Raw genomic sequence first — 26,945 nt, forward strand, 5'->3', positions numbered from 1 at the left:
AAGAAGAAGAAGAAGAAGACAGCTGTGTGAAAGTTCAGCACTCACTTAAACGTCGACGTGAACATGCCATGCAGGCGACCTGCGTGTACGCCACTTGACACGCAGCCCGAGCACGAAGCCATCCTTTCGGCGTTACGATTCTTGTCCGCCGTTAGCGTAGCTCACACTTTTGAATAATGCGCGTTTGCTAGCGGGCTACCACGACGCCGCTCTCCGCTTTGTTTACGAGCCACAAATCACTCGGTAAGGTCTCGAAGGAGCGACCCCGCAGCAGGATGGAGGCGCTGCTCGACTTTGAGAAGTGTGTCAACGACGCACCTGAGTTCAGGTGAGGCGCCTTCGACACGCGACGGTTGCCTCCTGAGAGCGCATGCGCTGACGTCTCACTTGTGTTGACTTTTTGTTCAGACTGAACCTGGAACTGTTTGAGGCTGATGTTGCTCTCCTGGAGACACAGCTGGAAAAGGTCTGAATCGATGTCTTTCATTACTGCTGCTAACGCGGTTATACTGTTAGTGTTGCTACATTAGCATTAGGGTCCCATATCAACCTTAAAGGCCTACTGAAATGAGATTTTCTTATTTAAATGGGGATAGTAGGTCCATTCTATGTGTCATACTTGATCATTTCGCGATATTGCCATATTTTTGCTGAAAGGATTTAGTAGAGAACATCCACGATAAAGTTTGCAACTTTCGGTGCTAAGAGAAAAGCCCTGCCTCTACCGGAAGTCGCAGACGATGAAGTGTGGGGGCTCCTCACATCTTCACATTGTTTTTATCGGGAGCCTCCAACTAAAACATCTATTCGGACCGAGAAAACGACAATTTTCCCATTCATTTGAGCGAGGATGAAAGATTTGTGTTTGAGGATATTGATAGCGACGGACTAGAAAAAAAAAAAAGAATGCAATTGCATTGGGACGGATTCCGATGTTTTTAGAGACATTTACTAGAATAATTCTGGGAAATCCCTTATCTTTATATTGTGTTGCTAGTGTTTTAGTGAGTTAAATAGTACCAGATAGTCGGAGGTGTTTGTCCACGGGTGTGTTGACGCACAGTGTCTCAGTGGAGTCGACGGCAGCTGTACGGACGGCACAAGCTCAGCTGATATCCGGTAAGAGGCGACTTTTTAACCACAATTTTCTCACCGAAACCTGCTCGTTGACATTCTGTAGGATCCATTTTCGCTTGACCGCGCTCTGATCCGTAGTGAAGTTTGACATCCAGGAATTTTAAACAAGGAATCACCGTGTGTTTGTGAGGCCAAAGGCTAAAGCTTCCCAACGCCATCTTTCTACTGTGACTTTGCCAAGATTAATTGAACAAATTGCAAAGATTCAGCAACACAGATGTCCAGAGTACTGTGTAATTATGCTGTTAAAGCAGACGATTTTTTGCTGTGTGTGTTTGCAGCGCTCATACTTCCTAAAAGCCCGTGACATCTTGCGTACACGTCATCATTACACGACGTTTCCAAGACGAAACTCCCAGGAAATTAAAAATTGTACTTTAGTAATCTAAAAAGGCCGTATTGGCATGTGTTGCAATATTAATATTTCATTATTGAAATATAAACTATCAGACCGCGTTGTGGGTAGTAGTGGGTTTCAGTAGGCCTTTAAGAAAGTAAGTGACTTCATTATAAAAGTGGGTGACATTTTTATCACCAGGAAAGATGAGATCACCTACCTAGGTTCCATTCTAGAGGCTATTCTTTCCTGTAATAAAATGGCAACCAAGGTAATCAAAAAGGTCAACCAAAGAACAAGATTCCTCTACAGAATCTCCTCTCTGGTCAACAAAAGTACCATGAAGATTCTAGTGGGAACTCTCATTCAACCCTTTTTCGATTACGCTTGCATTTCCTGATACCCCAGCATCTTTAAAACCCTCAAATCTAGACTCCAAACATCCCAGCACAAGCTAGACACTTTTAGACCTCCACCCCAGATCACACCTCACTCCAACCCACTTCTCCAACGTGGGCTGGCTCAGGGTGGAGGACAGAGTAAAACAACTTGCACTGAGCTTAGTCTATAAAATCCGCTACACCTCCCTGATACCGAAGTACACGTCAAACTACTTCCTTAACGTAAAGTGACTGCCATAACCACAACACCAGGGGGAGCTCCACAAACCACGTTAAACCCAGATTCCGATTTAACAAAGGTCTTAAGTCATTCTCTTTCTATGCCACATCAATGTGGAATGCACTCCCAACAAGGGTAAAAGTAAGTGCATCTCTATATTCCTTCAAAACCGCTCTGAAACAACACCTCCAGGCAACTTAAACCCTTCACTAATACCCTGCTCCATTCACATCCCATCTCCCCGAATTGTAAATAACCTAAGGTAAATAATCAAATGTACTTCTAATGTATTTACTTGTTCTCATGTTATCTGAACTCACTATGTTCTCTGCTGGCTGTACATATCCTACCAAGTAAGACCTACACTGTTTCAATGTCCATTTCTCTGTTGATGAAACTGTTGATGACTGAAATACTGATATCAACCAAAGCTCCTCATCCCATACATTTATAAATAAATAATGTAAATAATTCAATGTATATACTCTGATGATTAACTTGTGTGATGACTGTATTATGCTGATAGTATATATTTGTACCATGAATTGATTAACGTGGACCCCGACTTAAACAAGTTGAAAAACTTATTCGGGTGTTACCATTTAGTGGTCAATTGTACGGAATATGTACTGAACTGTGCAATCTACTAATAAAAGTATCAATCAATCAAAGAATGATCCATCCATCCATTTTCTACCGCTTGTCCCTTTTGGGGTAGCGGGGGGTGCAGGAGCCTATTTCAGCTGCATTCTGGCGGAAAGTGGGGTACACCCTGGACAAGTCGCCACCTCATCACTGGTCCAACCAACACAGATAGACAGACAACATTCACACACACTAGTGAAGTGAATTATATTTATAAAGCGCTTTTTCTCTAGTGACTCAAAGCGCTTTACATAGTGAAACTCATTATCTAAGTTACATTGAAACCAGTATGGGTGGCACTGGGAGCAGGTGGATAAAGTGTCTAGCCTAAGGACACAACGGCAGTGACTAGGATGGCGGAAGCGGGGATCGAACTTTGAACCCTCAAGTTGCTGGCACGGCCACTTTACCAACTAAGCTATATTGCCCCACTCAGGCCAATTTAGTGTTTCCAATCAACCTAACCCCTTGTGCATGATTTTGGAGGTGGGAGGAGGCCGGAACCCACGCAATCATGGGGAGAACGTGCAAATTCCACACAGAAAGATCCCGAGCCCTTTGTATTGTGAGGCACATGCACTAACTCCTTGCCCACTGTGCTGATCCCGAGCCTGGGATTGAACTCAGGACTACTCAGGACCTTTGTATTGTGAGGCACATGCACTAACTCCTTCTCCACCGTGCTGATCCCGAGACCGGGATTGAACTCGGGACTACTCAGGACCTTAGTATTGTGAGGCACATGCACTAACACCTTTTCCACCGTGCTGATCCCGAGTACGGGATTGAACACAGGACTACTCAGGACCTTTTGTATTGTGAGGCACATGCACTAACCCCTGTCGCACCGTGCTGCCAGCATGAGCAACTAGAAAATTCCTGCGGAAGTTTTGATGGGCCTACTATCTGTGCCCTGTAACTCTGGCCGGGGGCTGCTGTACTTTTTAGATGGTTTTGATTGATTGATACTTTTATTATTAGATCGCACAGTTCAGTACATATTCCGTACAATTGACCACTAAATGGTAACACCCGAATAAGTTTTTCAACTTGTTTAAGTCGGGGTCCATGTTAATCATTCATGGTGCTGAGTTTCTGAATCCGGGAGTTTTTGATGCAACATAAGAGAGCCACAGAGCTAGCCTAAAACAAAAGCATGTTTACACAAAAATGATAACACGTAGCATGTGTGCTAACAATAGCATGATAACAGTCAGCATGTTTCATATACCAAGTTATACGACTCAATGTTAATGGCTGCGGAAATAGAAAAAAAAGTGTAAAATTAGAAGAAAAAGTTAGCGTGCTTAAGTTGGCTTGCTAGCATGCTATCGTTTGCATGCTAACAGGTAACGAGTGTCACATACCAAGTTTAATGACTGGGTGAAATGGTTGAAAAACTAGCTGAAAAAAAGTTAGCAAGCTAACGTGAGCATGATAATAGTTAGCTTGTGTCACATACCAACTTGTATGACTCTAAGGTCTATGCCTGGGGGAAAGGAGAAAAATGAGTACATTTAGCAAAGAAAGTTATCATTTTAATGTTAGCATGTTTACATTTGCATGCTAACAGTTTACAGGTGTCACGTACCAAGTTACATGACTGTGGGGTAAATGGCTGCAAAAAGTTAGCATGCTATTTTTAGCATGCTGGCAAGCTAACGTTCGAATGCTATCAGTTAGCATGTGTCACATACCAAGTTATATGACTGTAAGGTGTATGGCGGTCTAATTAGAGAAAAAACATACTATTAGCTCAAATGGTAGCATGCTCATATTACCGGTAGTATACTAGCATGCTAACATTAGCATGCTAGCGGTTAACAAGTGTCACATATGAAGTTATATGACTCTAAGGCAGTGGTTTTTTACCCTGTTAGAGGTACCGAACCCCACCAGTTTCATATGTGCATAGACCGAACCCTTCTTTAATGAAAAATAAAATGTTTTTGTTTTTTTCAAATTCAAGACAAAGTTCTGTTTTTTGCAAAACTTTAGTATGGGGAACATATTCTAAGTAATACAGACTTAATTTAGAGTTATTTGTACACCAGGGGAACATATTCTAAGTAATAAAGACTTAGTTATTTGGTTAGGGTTAGAGGGTTAGGGTTATAATTAGGTCATGCCAAATAAGGCATCAATAAGTACTTAATAATGACTAGTTAAGAGCCAATATGTCACAAATTTGCATGTTAATAAGCAACTAATTAATGGTGAATATGTTTCCCAAACTAAAGTGTTACCATGTTTTTTTTTACTGGTGCACAAAATGAACCGTGCATGAACATCACCTTGTTCAAACAAGAAAACCAACACAGTGCATAAACTCACAACAAATTACTCACCTGCAAATCAGTCAGCTGTTGCCGTATCCGTAATATGCCGATAGGGAGAAGTTTGTATTTACACGATGACTCGGGTGTGTTTTGACGTCCGCCGAACCCCTGAGGCCGACTCACTTAACCCCTAGGGTTCGATCGAACCCAGGTTAAGAACCACTGCTTTAAGGTAATATTATTGCTACATTAGCATTAGAATGAGCAATTATGAAGTTTTTGCTCCTACTTGCACCACTATGTAACCTGTTGGCATCAGGAGGTTCAATGTAACTGCTGTGTGTCATGTGATCTGACCAATCAGGTGATGAGACTGTGCGGCAAGATGGTGGAGTCGGGACAAGCGTACGGCGCAGCCAATCAGCTTTTCCTGGGCAGCTTGGCCGAGCTCTTTGTGCACCACAAGGATGACGGCGGCGTCACGGTGAGAACACGTAAGTTAGCTCCGCAGCCTTGCAGAGGCTTCATTTCATGTCCTGGTTACCCCCCACAGAACTGTCTTAGCCAGTTCAAGCAAGGTCTACAGGAGGCGCTCACCTTCCACTCGGTCAGTACAAACACACACACATACACAGACACATTCATGTATTAGTTACCTTCTTCAGACCTCCTAAAAATGCCTACCTCCAGTATTATATAGTAAGTCGTAATTTTCCTCAACGCAACTCCAAATTTTAAACTGAAGGTTTATGCAATATTATGATAGAATTTGGAATTTTACTCAATAACAGTCGCAAATTTACAAAACAAGCTTAAAAAGTCTGAATTTTACTCAACAAAAGTCACAATTTTACAAGAAAACATAAACATTTTGTCAATGTTATAATTATAATCGGAATTTTACTTGGCCAAGTAATGACAAAAGTCATAATTTTACTCCAAAAATGTCACTATTTTACAAGAACTACAAAAAAATTGGCAATATCGTGATAAAAGTCAGAATTTTATATGACAAATGTCACCGTTTTGCATTAAAAATAATAATTTTACATAAGATAATAATTTTACCAGAAAACATTGCAATAATACAGGAACAGAAAGTGTTAGAGAAATTGTTCCCAATTTTATATGAAAAAAGACGACACATTGTGACAATAACACTGCTTTGAGTGGCCGTGCGCAATCCGAGGGTCCCTGGTTCAATCCCCACCCAGTACCAACCGCGTCACGTCCGTTGTGTCCTGAGAGAGATATTTCACCCTTGCTCCTGATGGATGCTGGTTAGCGCCTTGCATGGCAGCTCCCTCCATCAGTTTGTGAATGTGTGTGTGAATGGGTAAATGTGGAAGTAGTGTCGAAGCACTTTGAGTACCTTGAAGGTAGAAAAGCGCTATACAAGTACAACCCATTTATCATTTATCATTTTACTTAATTTTTATTTATTACATTTTTTGTTTGTAAATGTTTTTTAATCTTCATTATTTACTTCAAGTTATTACAGTATGTCTATATACATTTTTATTTATTTTTTTAAATATATTTTGGCCAAAGGGGGCACATTTCAATTTCTTACACATACTTATTACATATGTTGACCAGAGGGGTAGCACTTTTAAAACCGACACACTGTCAATTTGAAAAATCCTTCCTTTTTGGGACCACCCTCATTTTGATAGATTTCACCACCAGGGGTGCAAATGAGACATTCTTTATTAGATGCAATGGTTTTCCTTATTAGTACCATGATTTATGTCTTAACTTGTTCACCGGTCCTCATATGGAAGGTACTTTTCCATAATGATGTCTCAAGAAGGGTAGAAATACAAGAACGCACACACTCTGTCACGCTTGAAAGAGTGCTATCTATATTTGTTGCCAGATGTTGTTGGACCAGACCCAGAGAGCCATCACCCAGCAGCTCACCAACCTGTGCAAGCAGTATGTCTATAATGAATGCACACACACACACACACACAAACTCTCACACTCCTCTTTCCAGCCTTCCCCCTCATGTGACACAACAACCACAGTAGAGTACAATCTGACAAGCACTATTTTTTTGTTCACTAAAAATGTTTCCGGGTGTTTTTGAGGTTCCTGCCGCAGCTGGCCGACACGAAGAGAGAGTTTGTGCGCATCGGGGAGGACCTGGAGACTGCGGTGCTGAAAAACGCTCAGGTGTCTCGCCACAAGGCCGCCGACGCAGAGCGGGCAAGCCACCTGCTGCTCGCCACCCGCAAATGCTACCAGCATTTTGCCCTGGACTACTGTCTACAGGTACAAGGACGCCATCTTGTGTCGGATCATCGTGGCCGTCCCACGTTGACGAGATTGTTGTAATCGTTCTTCTGCAGCTCAACAACTTCAAAACTCAGCAGAGGATTGAAGTCCTGAATTCGGTGAGTCAAGACGCAAACATTAGCATAAACCTGCCCTTGAAACCAGTTTTTCTCTTATTTGACCTACAGCACAGGCCAAAAGTTTGGACACACCTCATTTCAATGCATTTTCTTTACTTTCATGACTATTTACATTGTAGTTGTCACTGAAGGCATCAAAACTATACCACCTGTGAACTGAAAACCATTTCAGGTGACTACCTCTTGAAGCTCATCGAGAGAATACCAAGAGTGTGCAAAAAAGTAATCCGAGCAAATGGTGGCTATTTTGAAGAAAGTAGAATATAAAAAATGACTTCAGTTATTTTAACTTTTTTTGTTAAGTACATAACTCCACATGTGTTCAATCATGGTTGTGATGCCTTCAGTGATCATATGCAGTGTAAATAGTCATGAAAATAAAGAAAATGCATTGAATGAGAAGGTGTGTCCAAACTTTTGGCCTGTACTGTAAATGTTTGGGTGTTAAACCCCAAGCCACCGCCATCAATTACTTTGATCGCATTAATAAAAATGCTTTACTTAGGGGTGTCCCAGTCCGATATTATTATTGGATATCGGGCTGATATCAGCAAAAAATCACATTACATTGGCTTGCATGTGAAATGTGTGATGCATGCAGTCCTGCAGCGTGTTTACCTGTGTTAAGCTGGACAAGCAGTTAAAATCTAAATGTCCCCCAATGAGCACACAATTTTAGTTGTTTTCAAAAGGTAAACATGGTAAGCCACTAGGAGCAAGCAACTACACAACATATATAGAGAGGAATCGATAGAGCCCACATGAATTGGGAGTGGTCCCATTACGGAGGGCAGTAGGCCAGCAAGAGTTGTAGTTGTGGCTGCATTAATGTTGCTGCTACTAAAGCATTGGTTATTTGGTTACTTTGTGGATTATTAAGAGTACTTTACCAGTGTGATGTGTTTGTCAGGTATTCTCCTTCGTCAACGCTCAGTTCACGTTCTTCCATCAAGGCTTCGACCTTCTCAGAGACCTGGAGCCCACTATGAGGATCATGGCGGCGCAGGTGCGGACCTCCTGACACTTTGCCTCAAGCGCTTGTCTCCATACTTTGTCACGTTTTAGTATTTGGACATCCATCCACTTGTCTTTGTCTTGTTTCTGCTCCTCAGCTGTCTCAACGCTCGGCAGACTGTGCGAGCAGAAGAAAAGATCTGGAGAACTGTCACCTGCTGGTCCAACAGAGAGTAAGTCGGCTGCATGGCTTTATGACTTCATTCACGAATGGCTGACAGGAGTCATTGTCTTCATTCAAATGAACAAACAAGTAAGAATAGGGTAAAACTGTACTCTAGGATGCTTCAGGAGAGACGCTAGTCAGCCCATGTCCTGGCAGCGATGTCATCATCCAAGGTTACCTTTTCAAGCGCTCTCGACGGAAGGCCAAAACCTGGAAGAGGTTAAAAATGTTAAGAAATTATGACCTGTGTGAAGTTGTCCCCTCTTATCATTGCAAATGGTAAACACTGCCGTTCAGTTTTGCTGCAATTTTTTTTAATCAATCTATATAGTTTTTATGTTAACTATTATAGTTTTTATGTTTTTAACTATTACAGTTTTTATTTTAACATTCTGTTATTCATAACCAAACTCCCTCCCTCACCTTGTCAAAATGTCCCTAAATTTGTCTTAAACGTTTTTGCTACATTAGTGCTACAATTTTTTTTCTCTAACTATTATCGTTTTTATGTTATTAACGTTTTATCATTGATAACCAGTACCATAACATAACAACTATAATGGGCAAAAAGATTGCAGCACAAATCAATGCGACAAGTTTGGGGAGATATATTTGGGGCTGGTTATGAATAATAACATGTTCATAACATAAAAATTATAATAACATAACTGTAATTGTTAATAATAACCTAAAGACTATAATAGTTGATAATTAGCATAACCATCCATCCATCTTCTTCCGCTCATCCAAGGTCGGGTCACGGGGGCAGCAGCCTAAGCAGAGAAGCCCAGACCCTCCTCTCGCCAGCCACTTCGTCCAGCTCTTCCCGGGGGATCCCGAGGCGTTCCCAGGCCAGCCGGGAGACATAGTTTTCCCAACGTGTCCTGGGTCTTCCCGTGCCCTCCTACCGGTTGGACGTGCCCTAAACACCTCCCTAGGAAGGCGTTCGGGTGGCATCCTGACCAGATGCCCAAACCACCTCATCTGGCTCCTCTCGATGTGGAGGAGCAGCGGCTCTACTTTGAGCTCCTCCCGGATGGCAGAGCTTCTCACCCTATCTCCAAGGGAGAGCCCCGCCACCCGGTGGAGGAAACTCATTTCGGCCGCTTGTACCCGTGATCTTGTCCTTATGGTCATGACCCAAAGCTCATGACCATAAGTGAGGATGGGAACGTAGGTCGACCTGTAAATTGAGAGCTTTGCCTTTCGGTTCAGCTCCTTCTTCACCACAACGGATCGATACAGCACTCATACGTATAATCACGTTTCCTTGAACATACATTATATTAATGCTGTTCCCTTAGAGCAGGGGTAGGTAACCTATGCCTCTAGAGCCAGATGTGGCTCTTTTGATGACTGCATCTGGCTCTCAGATAAATCTTTGCTGACATTGCTTAACACGATAAGTAATGAATAATTCCGCTGGTAATCATAGTGTTAAAAATAACGTTCGAAATATAAAACATTGTCATGTATTTTTAATCCATCCATTAGTTTTCTACCGCACCCGTTTAAGAATTCGCATTAATCGTAAAAAGTATTTTATTTATTATTGTAACTGAACACAAACATTATGTTAAAATGTTATAATCATATTTATTACTACAAATACACATTTTTAAGTGCAAATAAGTGCAGAGACATCCACTGTTTCAAGCAAATATTATCAAAAAAAACCTTACAATTCAGTGTCTTTAAAGGGAAAAACATTGAATGTAAAAAATGTTCACCAATGTTAATTTTGACAGGTTTTTAAATTAGTTTCAGTTAGTCTTTTAACCAAAATGTGTTTTAGTATTGGGTTAGTCATCTAAATTAAATCAGATTTAGTCGACGAAATTCCTAAACATCGGTCTTGAAAGGATTTTATTAATTATAATTGCAGCGCATCTCAAAAACTGAATTCACAGCAAGACCTGCACTCCATCAATATTTCAATAATAACATTTCAAACACACAATACTATGGACAGCACAGTAGGACATGGTTAGTGCGTGTGCCTCACAATACAACAGTCCTGAGTTCAATCCCGGGCTCGAGATCTTTCTGTGTGCCTCACAAAACAACAGTCCTGAGTTCAATCCCGGGCTCGAGATCTTTCTGTGTGGAGTCTGCATGTTCTCCCTGTGACTGTGCGGGTTCCCTCCGGGTACGGGACAGACGGTTCAAATGGATGGATGGATGTTAGCTTCAGAATAACAATGTTATTAAGAAGAATAAGAGACTTATTATGCTCTAAAAATGTTGGTCTTACTTAAAAATCCATCCATCCATTTTCTACTGCTTCTTCGTTAATGCATGCATTTAGTTGTATTCAGTGTTAAAAAATATTATATGGCTCTCACAGAAATACATTTTAAGATATATGGCTTTCATGGCTCTCTCAGCCAAAAAGGTTCCCGACCCCTGCCTTAGAGGAAACTGGGTAACACACGGAACAATGACAAACCTAACCCAAGGTTAGTATAACAATCTACAAGGTTAATATCGTTCGCTTCTCTTTCTTCCCCTCCATTTTTCTGCTTTCTTTTGTATTTCAAGTTATCATTACATATATGTATTTTTGTGTTTGAAACAATTGTATTGTTGATAAAAGAGGTAATTATTGTTATTAGTTATCAATAGTGCTATTTCTATTGGTATTTGTATTGATCCATTTGTAGTGTAAAAATGTTCATTATCATCCATCCATCCATCCATCCATCCATCATCTTCCGCTTATCCGAGGTCGGGTCGTGGGGGCAGCAGCCTAAGCAGGGATGCCCAGACTTCCCTCTCACCAGCCACTTCGTCCAGCTCTTCCCGGGGGATCCCGAGGCGTTCCCAGGCCAGCCGGGAGACATAGTCTTCCCAACGTGTCCTGGGTCTTCCCCGTGGCCTACTACCGGCTGGACGTGCCCTAAACACCTCCTTAGGGAGGCGTTCGGGTGGCATCCTGACCATATGCCCGAACCACCTCATCTGGCTCCTCTCGATGTGGAGGAGCAGCGGCTTTACTTTGAGTTCCCCCCGGATGGCAGAGCTTCTCACCCTATCTCTAAGGGAGAGCCCCGCCACCCGGCGGAGGAAACTAATTTCGGCCGCTTGTACCCGTGATCTTATCCTTTCGGTCATGACCCAAAGCTCATGACCATAGGTGAGGATGGGAACGTAGATCGATTGGTAAATTGAGAGCTTTGCCTTCCGGCTCAGCTCCTTCTTCCCCACAACGGATCGATACAACGTTCGCATTACTGAAGATGCCGCACCGATCCGCCTGTCGATCTCACGATCCACTCTTCCCCCACTCGTGTACAAGACTCCTAGGTACTTGAACTCCTCCACTTGGGGCAGGGTCCCCTCCCCAACCCGGAGATGGCACTCCACCCTTTTCCGGGCGAGAAACATGGACTCAGACTTGGAGGTGCTGATAACTATAATATTTCGGCAGCACAAACAAATATGAGAAGTTTGGGGGAAATTTTAACAATTTAGGGTGTTGGCTAGTTATCAAAAACAACCATCCATCCCATCCATTTTTCTACCGGTTGTCACTTTTGGGGTCACGGGGGGTGCTGGAGCCTATCCCAGCTGCATTCGGGCGGAAGGCGGCATTCACTCTGGACAAGTCACCATCTCATCGCAGGGCCTACACAGATAGACAGACAACATTCACACTCACATTCACACACTAGGACCAATTTAGTGTTGCCAATCAACCTATCCCCAGGTGCATGTCTTTGGAAGTGAGAGGAAGCCGGAGTACCCGGAGGGAACGCACGCAGTCACGGGGAGGACATGCAAACTCCACACAGAAATATCCTGAGCCCGGGAGGCATATGCACTAACATAAAAAAAAAAATAGTTTATAACATATAAACTATAATAGTAATAACATAAAAACTACAATAGTTATAAAGTTAATAGTTATAATAATAATAATAGTTAATAACATAAACACTATAATAGTTAACATAAACCCTATAGCGTTAATAACAAAAACTATAATAGTTAATAACATAAAAACTATAATAGTTAATAAAGTATAATAGTTCATCATAACATACAATCTATAATAGTTAACAAAAACTATAATAGTTAATAATATAAAACTGTAATAGTTAACATAAAACTATAATATTTAATAACAAAAACTAAATTAGTTAACACAAAACCTATAATAGTTAACATAAAAACTATAAGTTAATAACATTAAAACTATAAGAGTTAATAAGATAAACACTAAAATAGTTAATAATACCTTAAAATCTATGATAGTTCACATAAAATCTATAATAGTTAACATAAAAGCTGTAATATTTATTGATAACAACATCTAAAATAGTTAATAACAAAACCTATAATAGAAAACATAAAAACTAAGAATAACATACAATCTATAATAGTTAATAACTAAAATATAATAGTTAATAACTTAAAAACTAATAGTTACCATAAAAACTAATTAACATAAAAAGTAGAATAGTTAATAACATAAAAAATAGAATAGTTAATAACATAAAAACTGTAATAGTTAATAATAATTTAAAAACTATAATAGCTAATAACATAACTATAATAGCTAATAACATAAAAATATAATAGTTGATAACATACATTCTATAATAGTTAATAACATAAAACTATAATGGTTAACATAAAAACTGTAATAGTTAATAACATCAACTCTATAATAATAACATAACAAATTTGATAGTTAATAACTTAAAAACTATAATAGACAACAAAAAATAGACAGCAAAAAATTACAGCACAAACGTTTGGGACAAGTTTGGGGAGATTTTGACAAGATGATGGGGCTGGTAATAAATGATAAAATGTCAATAACATAAAAAATTATTAGACTAAAAAGTTTTCAGCACAAACGAATGGCAGTGTTATTTTAGTGCGTTGATACGAGAGGCCAACTTCACACAGGTGAAATTTTGATCTCATGTATTTTTCTATGACTACTATAAAATAATATTGTTTATCATTCTTTACATGTCTTTTTGTGATGATGTAATCTACAGATGCTGGTTCTTCATCAGAGACAACCAACTTCTTTACAGGAAGTCCCACAAGGTGAGATTGTTGCACTCTTTGTGCCACAAACTGATCATAAAGATGAGAGGTTTATTGTAGGAGCGATTACACAATTTTTGCACAATTACAAATTACACAAATTACTCAATTTACAGTAACAGTGCCCCAACTTTAAAGTGTCCTGACATAAGAGCTTTCTTTCAGCTAACTGTTGTGCTTAAAGTTACAAGCAAAAATCTTAGTTAGTTGGCGTAGCAAACTTCAAAGTGTACCCCGCAAGATCCAACCAAAACATTTGGTCTTACTCGCTAGCATTACCTTAAAGCCAGAGATTGACATAAACTTTGTTTTTCTATTTTTGGTAAGGAAGAAAGTGAGTGTGATAAAATCTGAACAGGGGGTGTTTATCCATGAAAATATGGAGAAGCTGCTAATGGAGTGTTTGATGGAAAATCAACTATAAGGAGATACCAGGGTAAATTCTGTACATTATTATTACTTCTTGAAACGACCGTACATTCCATTCTATTTTTTATACAATATTTCTTATCTAAAAGTTAGTTTAAAAAAAAAAAGCATGTTACATATTAAAATTGTGCTGTTTTTGGGGTACTGAGAAGTGATTAAATTTAATTGGCATTTGTTGATTTGAGATACAAGCGCTTTGAGTCAAGAGTTCCTCCCAGAGCCATTAAAGCTCATAGGTTGAGCTACTACTCTATAAAGGTGTTATAGCGAGTATTGTGTACTAATTTTGTGTTTATGTTGTTCGGGGCTGTGATTAAAGGGTTGGGCTGCTACTTCGAGCCAGTCCTAAATAGAAGAAGAATTGCCAAGTGTGGAGCGCGTCTCCCTGTTTAGATGTTGTCACACGTGCGCTGACCACAGCATGACGATGAAGCCATGACTTCCTCCTGCAGGAGGCGTCCATGGTCCTGTTCGAGGACCTGAGACTCTGTGCCGTCAAGTCTTTGGACCACTTGGAGCGCCGCTTCTGCTTCGAGCTGCTCTCAGTGCAGAGGTAACGCGCACACAAATATGACGCCTGACAAGAGCTCGTTCTGAACGCGCGTGCACTTCAGGTGTTGCCTTCTGCAGGCCGACTCGGAGCACGTCAAGTTGGCGTGGCTGTCCGCCTTGCAGGGCAGCATCGACATGGCGTATCGAGAGCGAGGCGACGCCCAACCCACTCAGGCACGCCACTCACCAATAATTGACATCTTTGTCGGCGACGCTGTGTCATTGAAGTCCTGTGTCCTCCAGTCTAAGGAGCCCCTCCCTCCAAGTGAAGGCGACAACTCATTGGCCAATCAGAGAACGCCGGCGCTGGTTGTGGCCTTGCAGGGTGCTGGGAACCATCGGTGCTGTGACTGCGGCCAGCAGGAACCACGGTGGGCGTCGGTCAACTTGGGCGTGACCATGTGCATCGAGTGCTCCGGGATCCACCGGTACACACATTATACATTTACTACACATTCCACACACACACGCACATACTGCATAAACACATGTCCAGTACTGCATGTACATAAACACATTGTATACATACTACACAAAAAGCACATTCCACATGCCCATATTTGACACACACACACACACACTACACGTTTACATGTACACAAATACCCGTAGACGACCCAGTCCACACATACACTTAATATACACACACTCTCCACGTACTACACACATAAGACACATTCACATATACAAACACACGTGCGTATAAACTATATAGACTTATATCATCAACAAGGACTACATTTTATACATATATACACACGTACTACAATTACACACAAATACACATTTTACATTTACACATATAGTACATATACTACACATTCCACATATACAAGCACACAAACATTCACATTTCTATACACATTTCTAAACACATATAGTATTACACGTACATGTACACACACAAAATCATTATACACATTGAATTGAATCATACGTAATACATATACGATTACACACATGTAAACACATTTGCAGTATATATACAAATGCGTGTGCATGTGTGTGTAAATATACATATATATAGTTTATAGGTGTGTTTGTGTATGTATGTATATATTATATATATACATATATATGTGTTTATATATATATATTTATATATATATATATATATATTGTGTGTATATTTACATACTGTACATAAAGTATATATACTGTATACTGTATGTATATATAAACATACACATCATTGCTATAGAATGTATTTTATGATGTGTATATATAATGTGTGTGTGTGTGTATATATATATATATATATACTGTGCATATTTTTATACTGTACATAAAATATATACGCTATATATACTCACATAATTGCTACATAATATACAAAGTATAAAATATGTATTATACAGTATATATATTTTATAAAATATATATGTACATGCAAAATATATATATATATATATCTGTATGTATACACAGTTTATATATACAGTGTACTGTGTATATTATTGCTATATATATATATATATATATGTGTATGTATGTATATGTATATAAGTATATGTATGTGATTTATGTGTGTGTGTGTGTATATATATATACATATAAATATATATATACTGTGTGTGTATATATATATATATATATATATATATATTATATATGTATATATATATATATATATGTATATATGTATATATATATATATATATATATATATATATATATTAGGGCTGCGAATCTTTGGGTCCCACGATTCGATTCAATATCGATTCTTGGGGTCACGATTCGATTCAAAATCGATTTTTTTCTTTTTCAATTTAACACTATTCTCGATTCAAAAACGATTTTTTCCCGATTTAAAAAGATTCTCTATTCATTCAATATATAGGATTTAAGCAGGATCTACCCCAGTCTGCTGACATACAAGCAGAGTAGTAGATTTTTGTAAAAAGCTTTTATAATTGTAAAGGACAATGTTTTATTAACTGATTGCAATAATGTATATTTGTTTTAACTATTAAACGAACCAAAAATATGACTTATTTTATCTTTGTGAAAATATTGGACACAGTGTGTTGTCAAGCTTATGAGATGCGATGCAAGTGTAAGCCACTGTGACACTATTCTTTTATTTTTATAAATGTCTAATGATAATGTCAATGAGGGATTTTTAATCACTGCTATGCTGAAATTATAACTAATATTGATACTGTTGTTGATAATATTCATTTTTGTTTCACTACTTTTGGTTTGTTCTCTGTCGTGTTTGTGTCTTCTCTCAATTGCTCTGTTTATTGCAGTTCTGAGTGTTGCTGGGTCAGGTTTGGTTTTGGAGTTGGATTGCATTGTTATGGTATTGCTGTGTATTGTTTTGTTGGATTGATAAAAAAAAATCGATTAAAAAAAAATGAGAATCGATTCTGAATCGCAAAACGTGAGAATCGCGATTCAAATTCGGATAGATTACTTTCCAACATCCCTAATACATATAAATATATATGGATATATGTGCGTGTGTGTTTATACAATATGTATATGTATGCATACATACATAGACACACACACACCACACACACATTTTTGCTACAGTGGACACATGAGTGATGTCATGGCGTGTGCAGGAGTCTGGGCGTCCATCTGTCCAAGGTGCGCTCCCTCACGCTGGACTTGTGGGAGGCGGAGCAATTGAAGGTAAAAGTAATTATTTGCCGGCTGACAGGAAATACCAAAATATAAGCTGTGTTTCGTGTTCGTAGCTGCTGTGTATTTTCGGAAACGACGTGGTCAACGAGATCTACGAGGCGCGGTGCTCAGAGGGAGGAAGAGTAAAGCCCACCAAGGACAGCTCTCGGTAAAAACACGCAAATAACAAAGGGTGTTCATATAAAGTCAATGGTTGATCATGTTTATTAGCGCTGAGAAAGAGGCGTGGATTCAAGACAAGTACGTGGAAAAGACGTTTGTGCAGCGAGAGAGCGGCCCAGAGCGCACACGTGAGTCCAACAGAACGCCATAAACGCCCTCTGATGCCAACATGGCGCCCTAATAGTCTTCTGTGTTGCAGAGCGTGACATAGACGAGGCCGGGCTGCGTCTCTATCGGGCTGCCGTGGCTGGGGACCTGGTCGCCATGGCAACGGCTCTGGCACAGGGGGCAGAGGTCAACGGGTGTGTCGCTGAGGAGGGACGCGCGGCCCTGACAGGAGCGGCCGTTGGGGTATAATTGGTCATCATCCTTACCAAACGGGCAGAAGAACATAAGAACAACCAGCAGGTGGCGGCAGACTCACTATCCACTGTGCTGCCTGCAGGGATCGCTGCTGGCCTGTGAGTTTCTGCTGCAGAACGGAGCCAACATCAACCACAGAGACCTGAGAGGACGCGGTGCGCTGCACGCCGCTGCCACCGCCGGACACACGGGGTAGCTACACTTGCACACACACAGGTTTGAGCTGAAGGCGACGTTCCTATTGGCTGCTGCAGGCAGGTGTGTCTCCTGTTGAAGAGAGGGGCCAATCAGTACGCTGTGGACGAGCACGGACAGGACCCGCTGGCCATCGCCGTGGAAACGGCACACGCAGACATCGTCACGTTGTGAGAGTCAATGAACACAAACATGTTTTTGGTTACCTTTTGTCTTGTATGTGAATGTACAACAACTGATTTTTACCAATCACATTTGTGTTTTCTCCCTCAGGCTGCGCATGGCAAGGATGAACGAGGAGATGAGAGATTCCGAAGGAGTGTTTGGAGCAGCAGGTCGGTAACCATTGATTTATTTTTCTCGCATGTTCGCGTCTCACTTCCGCCTGCCGTCCACCAGGAGACGACCAGACCTTTCAGGACATTTTCAGAGACTTCAGCGATATGGCGTCACATGACCCTGAGAAACTGGCCAGACGCAGGTTTAGTCGCGGCGGAGATGACCACATTCCGTGATTGGATTCCTCACTAGCTGGTCGGTACCACTTCTCACCGAGTCTTAACATGACTGAAGCGTGGAACTTACAGTTTGTCTTAAATAGAATATGCAGTCACTGGAAACAATGCTAACTGTGCTCCTTCAGAATCTAAAGGGGACCTATCATGATTTTTATTTTAAAACACTTCCTTGCAGTCTAGAAAATACATATTGGATATGCTTTGGTGTAAATTTTGCTCCGTCACTTTTACAAGCCGTTTTTGAGTCCATCTAAAACAGTGATCCCCAACCTATTTTCCACCACGGACCGGTTTCAGGTATGCATTACTTTCACGGACCGGCTTTCAACGTGTGGCAGATAAAAACAGCAAAAAAAAAAATTGCATGAAAAAACAACTCACCATAACGCTGAAGTAATGGGAGCGTCTTTCTTTGCAAAGAGATGATCCTCGGCACGTTGATGGCATATACTATATACCAGTGTTTCTTAACCATAGGGCCAGCGCCCAGTGTTGGGCCACGAGCACCCCCTCGAATTTAACATCTGTTTTTCGTATAGGCCACCGCGATACTCCGTTGTAATTAGGGATGGACTTCTTCACCCCAGAAGCCGATTCGATACGCATCTCGATACATGATCACCGATACGATACAGTAACAATACAATGAAGCCTCTTGCCAGTACAATGCGATGCGATTTACTCCTACTCTCGATACGATGCGATTCAAAATGATTTAATAACGATACAACATCGACCTTACAAAGGGGTTCAGTTCGATTAGTTGTTTTATTATGCAGTACCATTTGATTCATAAATGTTTAAGTCTACATCCAGTCTCTTGCCTCAGAAGTTCAACTCTGCCTTACTCTCTGTTTGAACTTGAAGGTTGCATTTCAAGTTGCTATTTTTTGTGGAGCAAACCAAGGAGCCTATTTAAAAATGACAATTCACTAATTTGAACATTAAATTACATTATATTGTTGAGCACTCCTCTCTGCTTATTATGTTAACCCATTTTGTTTTGACAAAACATAACCTTACAATTTTAGAGGGCACTCTCCACTCCAGTATGAGCAATATGCATGCTCAGTGCAAACAATCATGACTGTTACGCAAATAAAAATAGTGTCTATTATACTGGTATTAACATAAATTTATGTTAGGTGACCAAGTACTGAGTGTAAATATCTGTAATATGTTTGTATAAGAAATAAATAACAAAAAACAAGTTTCTGATAAAAAATAGAAATATAAAATACTATTGGCAGAAAGTTTCTGCAAACAACAATAATCTACGTCTCTTCATGTGTGTATCCAGGTTTGTCGTGCTACTCACGTATTTGATAGCAGCACAGCATTCTTTACATATTGCGTGTGTCTCATCATTCTTACAGTCTTTCTTATAAAACCCCAAGTATTTCCATACGTTTATTTATGCGAGTGTTTGGGAATATCGACTATCTCATCACTGTCATCCATGTCGCGTGCACTGTTCTGTGCTGCTCCTTCCGGGGAACTGAGTTTCCTAATGTGCCCGCCCCGGAAAAATAGGACAGAGTGAGGGCTGCCAGTCAAATCTCACCGCTGACCTCCATGCATCTTAAGTGAAAAATATACAACGGAGACTGTATAAAACAAGTTTCTACAACAAATGACACTGGGCTAAGCAGGAACATTTAGAACATATTAATATCGATCAAATGCATTGATTTAACCGATACAGAGAGGCAATAGCCGATGCATCACGAACTTGCCCTGTTGTTTATCGATGCAGGATGGTGCAGTCGCATTGCAAGTGTTTGATTCGAACCACCGGTGCGTATCGGTGAATCTGTCCATCCCTAGTTGTAATACACTTTTTTACCACTTATGGCAATACAAAACAAACAAGAAGTCTGGCGATAATTTCAGGCAAATTTCTTAAGCACAAAAATTATGACTCAATTTGTGAAGCTGTTTTCTAATTTGCGCTTTAATTTTATTGACAGTTTAGTTAAACATATGTGTGATTAATTTAGTTTATTGATTTGAACAAAACCTATTGTATGTAAATGTATTATTTGGTTAGTACTTATTTTTCAAATCAGGCTGATCTAAGCCCAAGGTTTATTTGTTCAATTAATAATATTTGTGATGAACACGTGCATTTATATCATTTGACAAGGTAGTAAACAGTAAATAGATTAGATATTCTTATTGAATACAACCTTGTCAAATGATATAAAAGCATGTGTTGAAAGCAAAGATTATTATCTAGGGTTAGCTCAGCCTGATTACAAAAATGATTACTTATCAAATATACTGCAAAAAATGAAAATACATTTTACCTACATAATGCTAATATAAATTAATTCTAACTAAATTATTAATAAGAATGAAATTTAAGTGCAAATGAAAATACAGCTTCACCACATTAGTCATGATTTTTGCGCTTAAACTTCTCTATAACTTTCGCTCCAGACTTCAGTTTGTTTGAGATTGTCCTTACTGCAACAAGTGGTGGAAAAGTGTATTACAACCCATACGGCTCACAGTTGAGAAACTGCTATTTATTTGGCGGCCCTGTGGGGGGCGCGAGCAACAATAGAAAAACACTGACTGCGTGGGTTCCCTCCAGGTACTCCGACTTCCTCCCACCTCCAAAGACATGCACCTGGGGATAGGTTGATTGGCAACATTAAATGGTCCCAAGTGTGTGAATATGAGTGTGAATGTTGTCTTATCTGTTTTGTCCCTGCGATGAGGTGGCGACTTGTCCAGGGTGTACACCGCCTTCCGCCTGAATGCAGCTGAGAAAGGCTCCAGCATCCCCCGCGACCCCAAAGGAGATAAGCGGTAGAAAAGAGATGGATGGATGAAAAAACCCTGCTTTGTCATTTCTTATTTGTGTGTTTTTTCACAGCCTGAAGCAGAGGGGGTGAGATTTGTTTAATTTTCCTGAGGGAACTCTCCTGAAGGAATCAAAGTACTATCTATTTATCTATCTAAGCTCCTCTCCCTCAGGCTGAGAGTTTAACTTAATGTTCAAATAAGTACATCCACCTCGCTGAGACATCACAACGTACCCAGACTGCAAAAACCCCGCCAACAGAGGCCTTCAAAGTTGCGCGCAAGCTCATGCCAAACTGCGTGAACCTTATGATTTGGCACTGTTAAAACACGATTATCCAACATTTATAAATCAGAAAAGACAACATTCATCATGGGTCCCCTTTAAGGTTTTCCTGTGGCGCCATCATCAGGTCAAGACTGGAATGAGTTTTATGATCACATTCCTGTCCGCTAACTTGTTTGCATGCTAACAACACACTAAAGTCAGAAATAGTGAAACCTCAGCATGTTAGCACTTGTCGCTAATGCTAACGAGGCAGGCAGTCCAAGAACTGCGAGGAGATGATTTGTACAATAGGGGTGTTCAGACCTAATATCTCAATTTGATTTGTACTATGTGCTGAGGCAATAAGAAAAAGAGAAGTGAGCTTTGGACACCCCCTTATGTAAGCTGTGTGTCATTACCCAGCACGCACCTGGACATTACACTCATACTTGCCAACCCTCCCGATTTTCCCTGGAGACTCCCGAATTTCAGTGCCCCTCCCAAAAATCTCCCGGGGCAACCATTCTCCCGAATTCCTCCCAATTTTTCACCCGGACAATAATATTGGGGGCGTGCCTTAAAGGCACTGCCTTTAGCGTCCTCTACAACCTGTCGTCACGTCCACTTTTCCTCCATTCAGACAGCGTTCCGGCCCAGTCACATATTATATACACCTTGTACAGACACACATAAGTGAATGCAAGGCATACTTGATCAACAGCCATACATGTCACACTGAGGGTGGCCGTATAAACAATTTTAAAACTGTTACAAATATGCGCCATACTGTGAACCCACACCAAACAATAACAAACAAATTTTGGGAGAATATCTGCACCGTAACACAACATAAAAAATAACCAGAACCCCTTGCAGCACTAACTCCTCCGGGACGCTACAATATACCCCCGCTACCACAAAACCCCCCCCCCATCTCCCAAATTCAGAGGTCTCAATGTTGGCTAGTATGGTTACACTCAGTGAGCTGAAAGCTTGTCTGGGACCAGTGTCAGTAATTGATTTGGGGAAAAAAAAAAAAAAAAGGAATATTCTTCATGTTTATAAAAATATGTTGTTTCGCCTCGGTGCTAAGTTAACGTGCACCTAACGTTTCTCGTTTACTCGACCAACAAAAGGAACTTTTTTAACTCGTGGGTGTCACCTCAGTGCTTGTGATGTTTCTATCAACCAGTGGCCTTTTGTGAAGATTAGCTATTTCAAATGATTTCAAGTGAAGCTCACACTGCTGCTCAGACTAAATATTTATGAAGTTGGAGGCTGCTAAAAAAACAATTTTGTGTAGTTTTAATGTCTCTTATGAATTGTTTTGAATTATATATTTTATTCACCCTTGGCTGTTACAGTGTGTAATGCTAACATGTATTAAACATTTCAAACAAAAAGTCTTTTTTTTTGCCTAGCAATAGAAAGTCAGATAAGCCACGATTAATATGTGCACTTATTATAACATTTTATTTAATAACCAATTGAGAAATCTTTACATTGTTTTCTTTACTTAACATTTAACGACAGCCTGAATAGTTGATGCATTATTTTTGTGTTCAAGGCCCTTCTACAAAAGTCGATTGTCTTTGGCGTGTTTCAGTCCGATATGCTTGGCGCTGCAAAGTCCCACACTGAACGCACCTCAAACGCCTCTCAGTTCTTCTTCCTCTTTTTGTTACTCTCCTCTGGCTGTCGCGCTCCCTCCTCTGACGTCTTCCTCTTTGGTTTCTCCTCTACCTGCTCCATGGTGGCCCACACCTCATCTTCCTCCTCCTCCTCCTCCTTTACTTCCTGGGAGGCGTTGTCCAAGGCATCCTCCAGGGGGCGGCTGGCGAGGAGGAGGCAGTTGAGGCGTGACTTGAGGTACACCTTGTGTTGCACCTTGCGGTCCTCCAGGCTATGGATGCGTAGGAAGCGGTCCAGGCCGCAGGACGCCACCAAGGGCTGAGAGGCGTGGCACTGCAGCCCGCGCACACCCCCTGCCAGACCCTTTAGGCAGCCCCGGACCAAACCTTTCCTCAGGTCCAGCACGGCAATCTGACCGTGAGTGTTGCCCACCACCACCGAGCCCCCGGCGGCTGGAAGAGACAGCACGGTCAGCGGATACTCCCCGAACTTGGCTTCCATGACAGGGCGACGCTGAGGTGAGCAGGGATCGTACACGTGGACCTGAAGGGACAAAACACCATTGATCAATATTACTTATCAATCAAAATTGACTGGGCAGTCTTTTTACAGTTTTACAGTGCTGACCTGATGGTAGCCTGTGCAGGTGACCACCTTGTCGGACCCGGGGATAAAGGCAATGTCCTTGACCCAGTGCCGCTGCTGTAGGGCCAACCAGTCGTCCCGCAGGTTCTTGGCGGTGAATACCGGCTTGTCGGGCGTCTCCAGGTCCCAGATTTTCAGACAAGTGTTCTTTCCGCCAGTGGCCACCTTGTGCCGGTGGCTCGGGTTCTGCCTCATACGGCACACGTCGGTACCCACGCTGAGGCTCAAGGCGGGCTCGCCGCTCTCCTCCTTCCACACTCGCAGCGCGCCACTGTCTGTGCACGTTGCCAGCGAGGTGTCGCTAAGCACGGCCAGCCCGACAAAGCTGCCCTCGCCGGGGTCCCCGCAGCGGCGAGCATCAGTGAAGACACCCTTCTCCACGCTGAAGGTCTTGACAGCGCCGTCCACAGAGGCCACCAGGACTTCGGTCTCCGCGGGGTCGGCCCAGCACAGGGCACGCACCTCCTGCTCGCGGCTCAAGGTGCTGTTGGAGAAGTTGAAGGCTTTCTTCTGAGACACGCTGACCCCCTTCAGGATGCCCGTTTCCGAACCAAGCCACACGGTGCACGGCCGGCTGATGTCACCCATGTCAGCGGGAGCCTTAACTGCTGTAATGAAACAGTGGACTTGCTTTAATGGAGGCCGGTAAAGTAAGAAAGAGATTGGCACATTCGAAGTTATTGCATTAATAGCTGAAAATCAAAACTTATTTTGCATCTTTCGAGCCACTGGCATGTACTCAAAGAGCTGCAAGTTGCCAAAAGATGATTTGTCACTGGAGCAGGGACCGTCTACAAATTGCAACCTCTCACAACATAAATGTTGACTAAATTATAACTTTATTATATACTCTACGGACTCATTATACAAAAGATATAAGTAGTTTAATTTTAAGAAATACTACATCCATTACAATGGTCATAAATAAGTACTATCTGTGCTTTTAAAGATGTTTCATTTTTGAGCTACTGAGCTGTTATCTCTGAATGTGCCAATCTCTAACTTTGCAGCAGTCTTTAACCGTACTAATTTGGTTTTTGATTGATTGAAACTTTTTAGTAGATTGCACAGTACAGTACATATTCCGTACAATTGACCACTAAATGGTAACACCCGGATAAGTTTTTCAACTTGTTTAAGTCGGGGTCCACGTAAATCACTTCATGGTACAAATATATACTATCAGCATAATACAGTCATCACACAAGTTAATCATCCGAGTATATACATTGAATTATTTACAATCCGGGGAGTGGTATGATGAGGAGGCCGCGGGTTAGGTTTGGTTGATATCAGAACTTCAGTCATCAACAATTGCATCATCAGCGAAATGGACATTGAAACAGTGTAGGTCTGATTTGCTAGGATATGTACAGCGAGCAGTGAACACAGTGAGTTCAGAAAGCATAAGAACAAGTATATACATTTGATTATTTACAATCTGGGGAGGTGGGATGTGGTGGGGGGAGGGGGTTAGTCTAGGGTCGAAGTTGCCTGGAGGTGTTCTTTTAGTGTGGTTTTGAAAGAGGATAAATATTCACTCTCCTTTACACCTGTTGGGAGTGCATTCCACATTGATGTGGCATAGGAGAATAAGTTAAGACATTTGTTATATCTGAATCTGGGTTTGACGTGGTTTGTGGAGCTCCTCCTGGTGTTGTGGTTATGGCGGTCCTTTACATTATGGAAGTAGTGTGACATGTACTTCGGTATCAGGGAGGTGTAGCAAATTTTATAGACTAGGCTCAGTGCAAGTTGTTTTACTCTGTCCTCCACCTTGAGCCAGCCCACTTTGGAGAAGTGGGTAGGAGTGAGGTGTGATCTGGGGGGGAGGTCTAGAAGTAATTTGACTAGCTTATTCTGGGATGTTTGAGTCTAGATTTGAGGGTTTTAAAGGTGCCGGGGTACCAGGAGGTGCAAGCGTAATCAAAAAAGGGTTGAATGAGAGTTCCCGCTAGAATCTTCATGGTACTTTTGTTGACCAGAGAGGAGATTCTGTAGAGAAATCTCGTTCGTTGGTTGACCTTTTTGATTACCTTGGTTGCCATTTTATCACAGGAAAGATTAGCATTCAGAATGAAACCTAGGTAGGTGATCTCATCTTTCCTGGTGATAACAATGTCACCCACTTTTATCACTGACTTTCTTAAAGTTGATTTGGGACCCAAATAGGACGGATTCCGTTTTACCTAAGTGTATGGATAGTTTGTTGTCAGCGAGCCAGGTGAAAATTCTACAGAGTTCAGCACTCAGGATTTTTCCCACCTATGACTTGTCCTTGCCAGATACCAGCAGGGCCGAGTCATCCGCAAACAGGAACAATTCACAGTCGCATGCTGATGGCATGTCGTTTACGTATATTAGGAACAGTACAGGTTCTAGTATACTGCCTTGGGGGACCTCACAGCTTACTGAGAGGGGAGGGGACACGATGCTGTTCACCTCTACCACCTGTTTCCTCCCCTCCAAGTAACTTCGCATCCAGCTCGATGAGGTTTCATCAAATCCGATTGCTCTGAGCTAATCCAACAGTATAGCGTGGTTAACGGTGTCGAAGACCTGCAGAAGGTCCAGCATGACAATGCCGCAGTATTCGCCCGCGTCCACCTAGTTTTGAATAAGTGGCCTAGATTTCACAGTACCAACCCTGCAGGTATGACGGAGTGGATTTACTTTAAATGGTACCAACTCTGGATGGTTTACGAAATGCAGTCACTTTAAGGACATTGTTCATAAAGTTCACTATATTTTAACTACACTAACGCCGCAGCAATAGGTTTAATGGTGCCAAATCTGGTTTGTTGACAACGTGCACAAACTTAAACGGTGTTTTCACACAACGTGTATTAGCTTTAAACAGTGCATACTTAATAATGGAAAAAGTGGACTAGCTTTATCCGTACCGGCGTTAAGATGAATGTGGTTCTTGGTGTGGTTCTTGGGGAATCCAAACACGCGTCTTCTCTTGGTCGTGGCGTCGCGCGTCAGTGACGTCATTCAACGTCACCATTGTAGTAACTTTTTTTTTTAAC

At 41.3% G+C, this 26,945-nt stretch overlaps 2 protein-coding genes across 6 annotated transcripts; one reads left to right on the forward strand and one right to left on the reverse strand.

Moving 5' to 3' along the window:
• On the forward strand, positions 1–23,039 carry LOC133536946 (arf-GAP with coiled-coil, ANK repeat and PH domain-containing protein 2-like). Of its 4 annotated transcripts, none has more exons than XM_061877697.1 (22): positions 1–328; positions 409–466; positions 5,384–5,503; positions 5,573–5,626; positions 6,899–6,957; positions 7,113–7,296; positions 7,374–7,418; positions 8,350–8,445; positions 8,552–8,626; positions 8,735–8,838; positions 13,632–13,683; positions 14,565–14,665; positions 14,727–15,092; positions 17,238–17,307; positions 17,373–17,467; positions 17,530–17,609; positions 17,681–17,832; positions 17,927–18,036; positions 18,099–18,209; positions 18,313–18,374; positions 18,439–18,573; positions 21,157–23,039. In XM_061877697.1, exons 1-21 carry the CDS (start codon positions 276–278, stop codon positions 18,552–18,554), a joined length of 2,163 nt encoding a protein of 720 aa, XP_061733681.1. In that variant the 5' UTR covers positions 1–275; the 3' UTR covers positions 18,555–18,573; positions 21,157–23,039. The 4 variants fall into 4 exon arrangements, with proteins under 4 accessions (XP_061733681.1, XP_061733680.1, XP_061733682.1 ...); XM_061877696.1 differs by having other exon boundaries at positions 21,284–23,039; XM_061877698.1 differs by lacking the exon at positions 21,157–23,039 and having other exon boundaries at positions 14,727–14,838; positions 14,908–15,092; positions 18,439–18,990.
• Positions 22,952–26,917, reverse strand: LOC133536947 (WD repeat-containing protein 74-like). 2 transcript variants are annotated; one of them, XM_061877699.1, is made up of 3 exons: positions 26,817–26,917; positions 23,896–24,521; positions 22,952–23,811 (listed from the first exon to the last, which is right to left on the reverse strand). In XM_061877699.1, the coding sequence occupies exons 1-3, from the start codon at positions 26,908–26,910 to the stop codon at positions 23,296–23,298; spliced, it is 1,236 nt and encodes a 411-aa protein (XP_061733683.1). In that variant the 5' UTR covers positions 26,911–26,917; the 3' UTR covers positions 22,952–23,295. The 2 variants fall into 2 exon arrangements, with proteins under 2 accessions (XP_061733683.1, XP_061733684.1); XM_061877700.1 differs by having other exon boundaries at positions 23,896–24,518; positions 26,817–26,909.
• Between the last annotated feature and the right edge of the window lie 28 nt (positions 26,918–26,945).

This window comes from Nerophis ophidion, linkage group LG18 (assembly GCF_033978795.1).
Source record: "Nerophis ophidion isolate RoL-2023_Sa linkage group LG18, RoL_Noph_v1.0, whole genome shotgun sequence".
Taxonomy (NCBI): domain Eukaryota; kingdom Metazoa; phylum Chordata; class Actinopteri; order Syngnathiformes; family Syngnathidae; genus Nerophis; species Nerophis ophidion.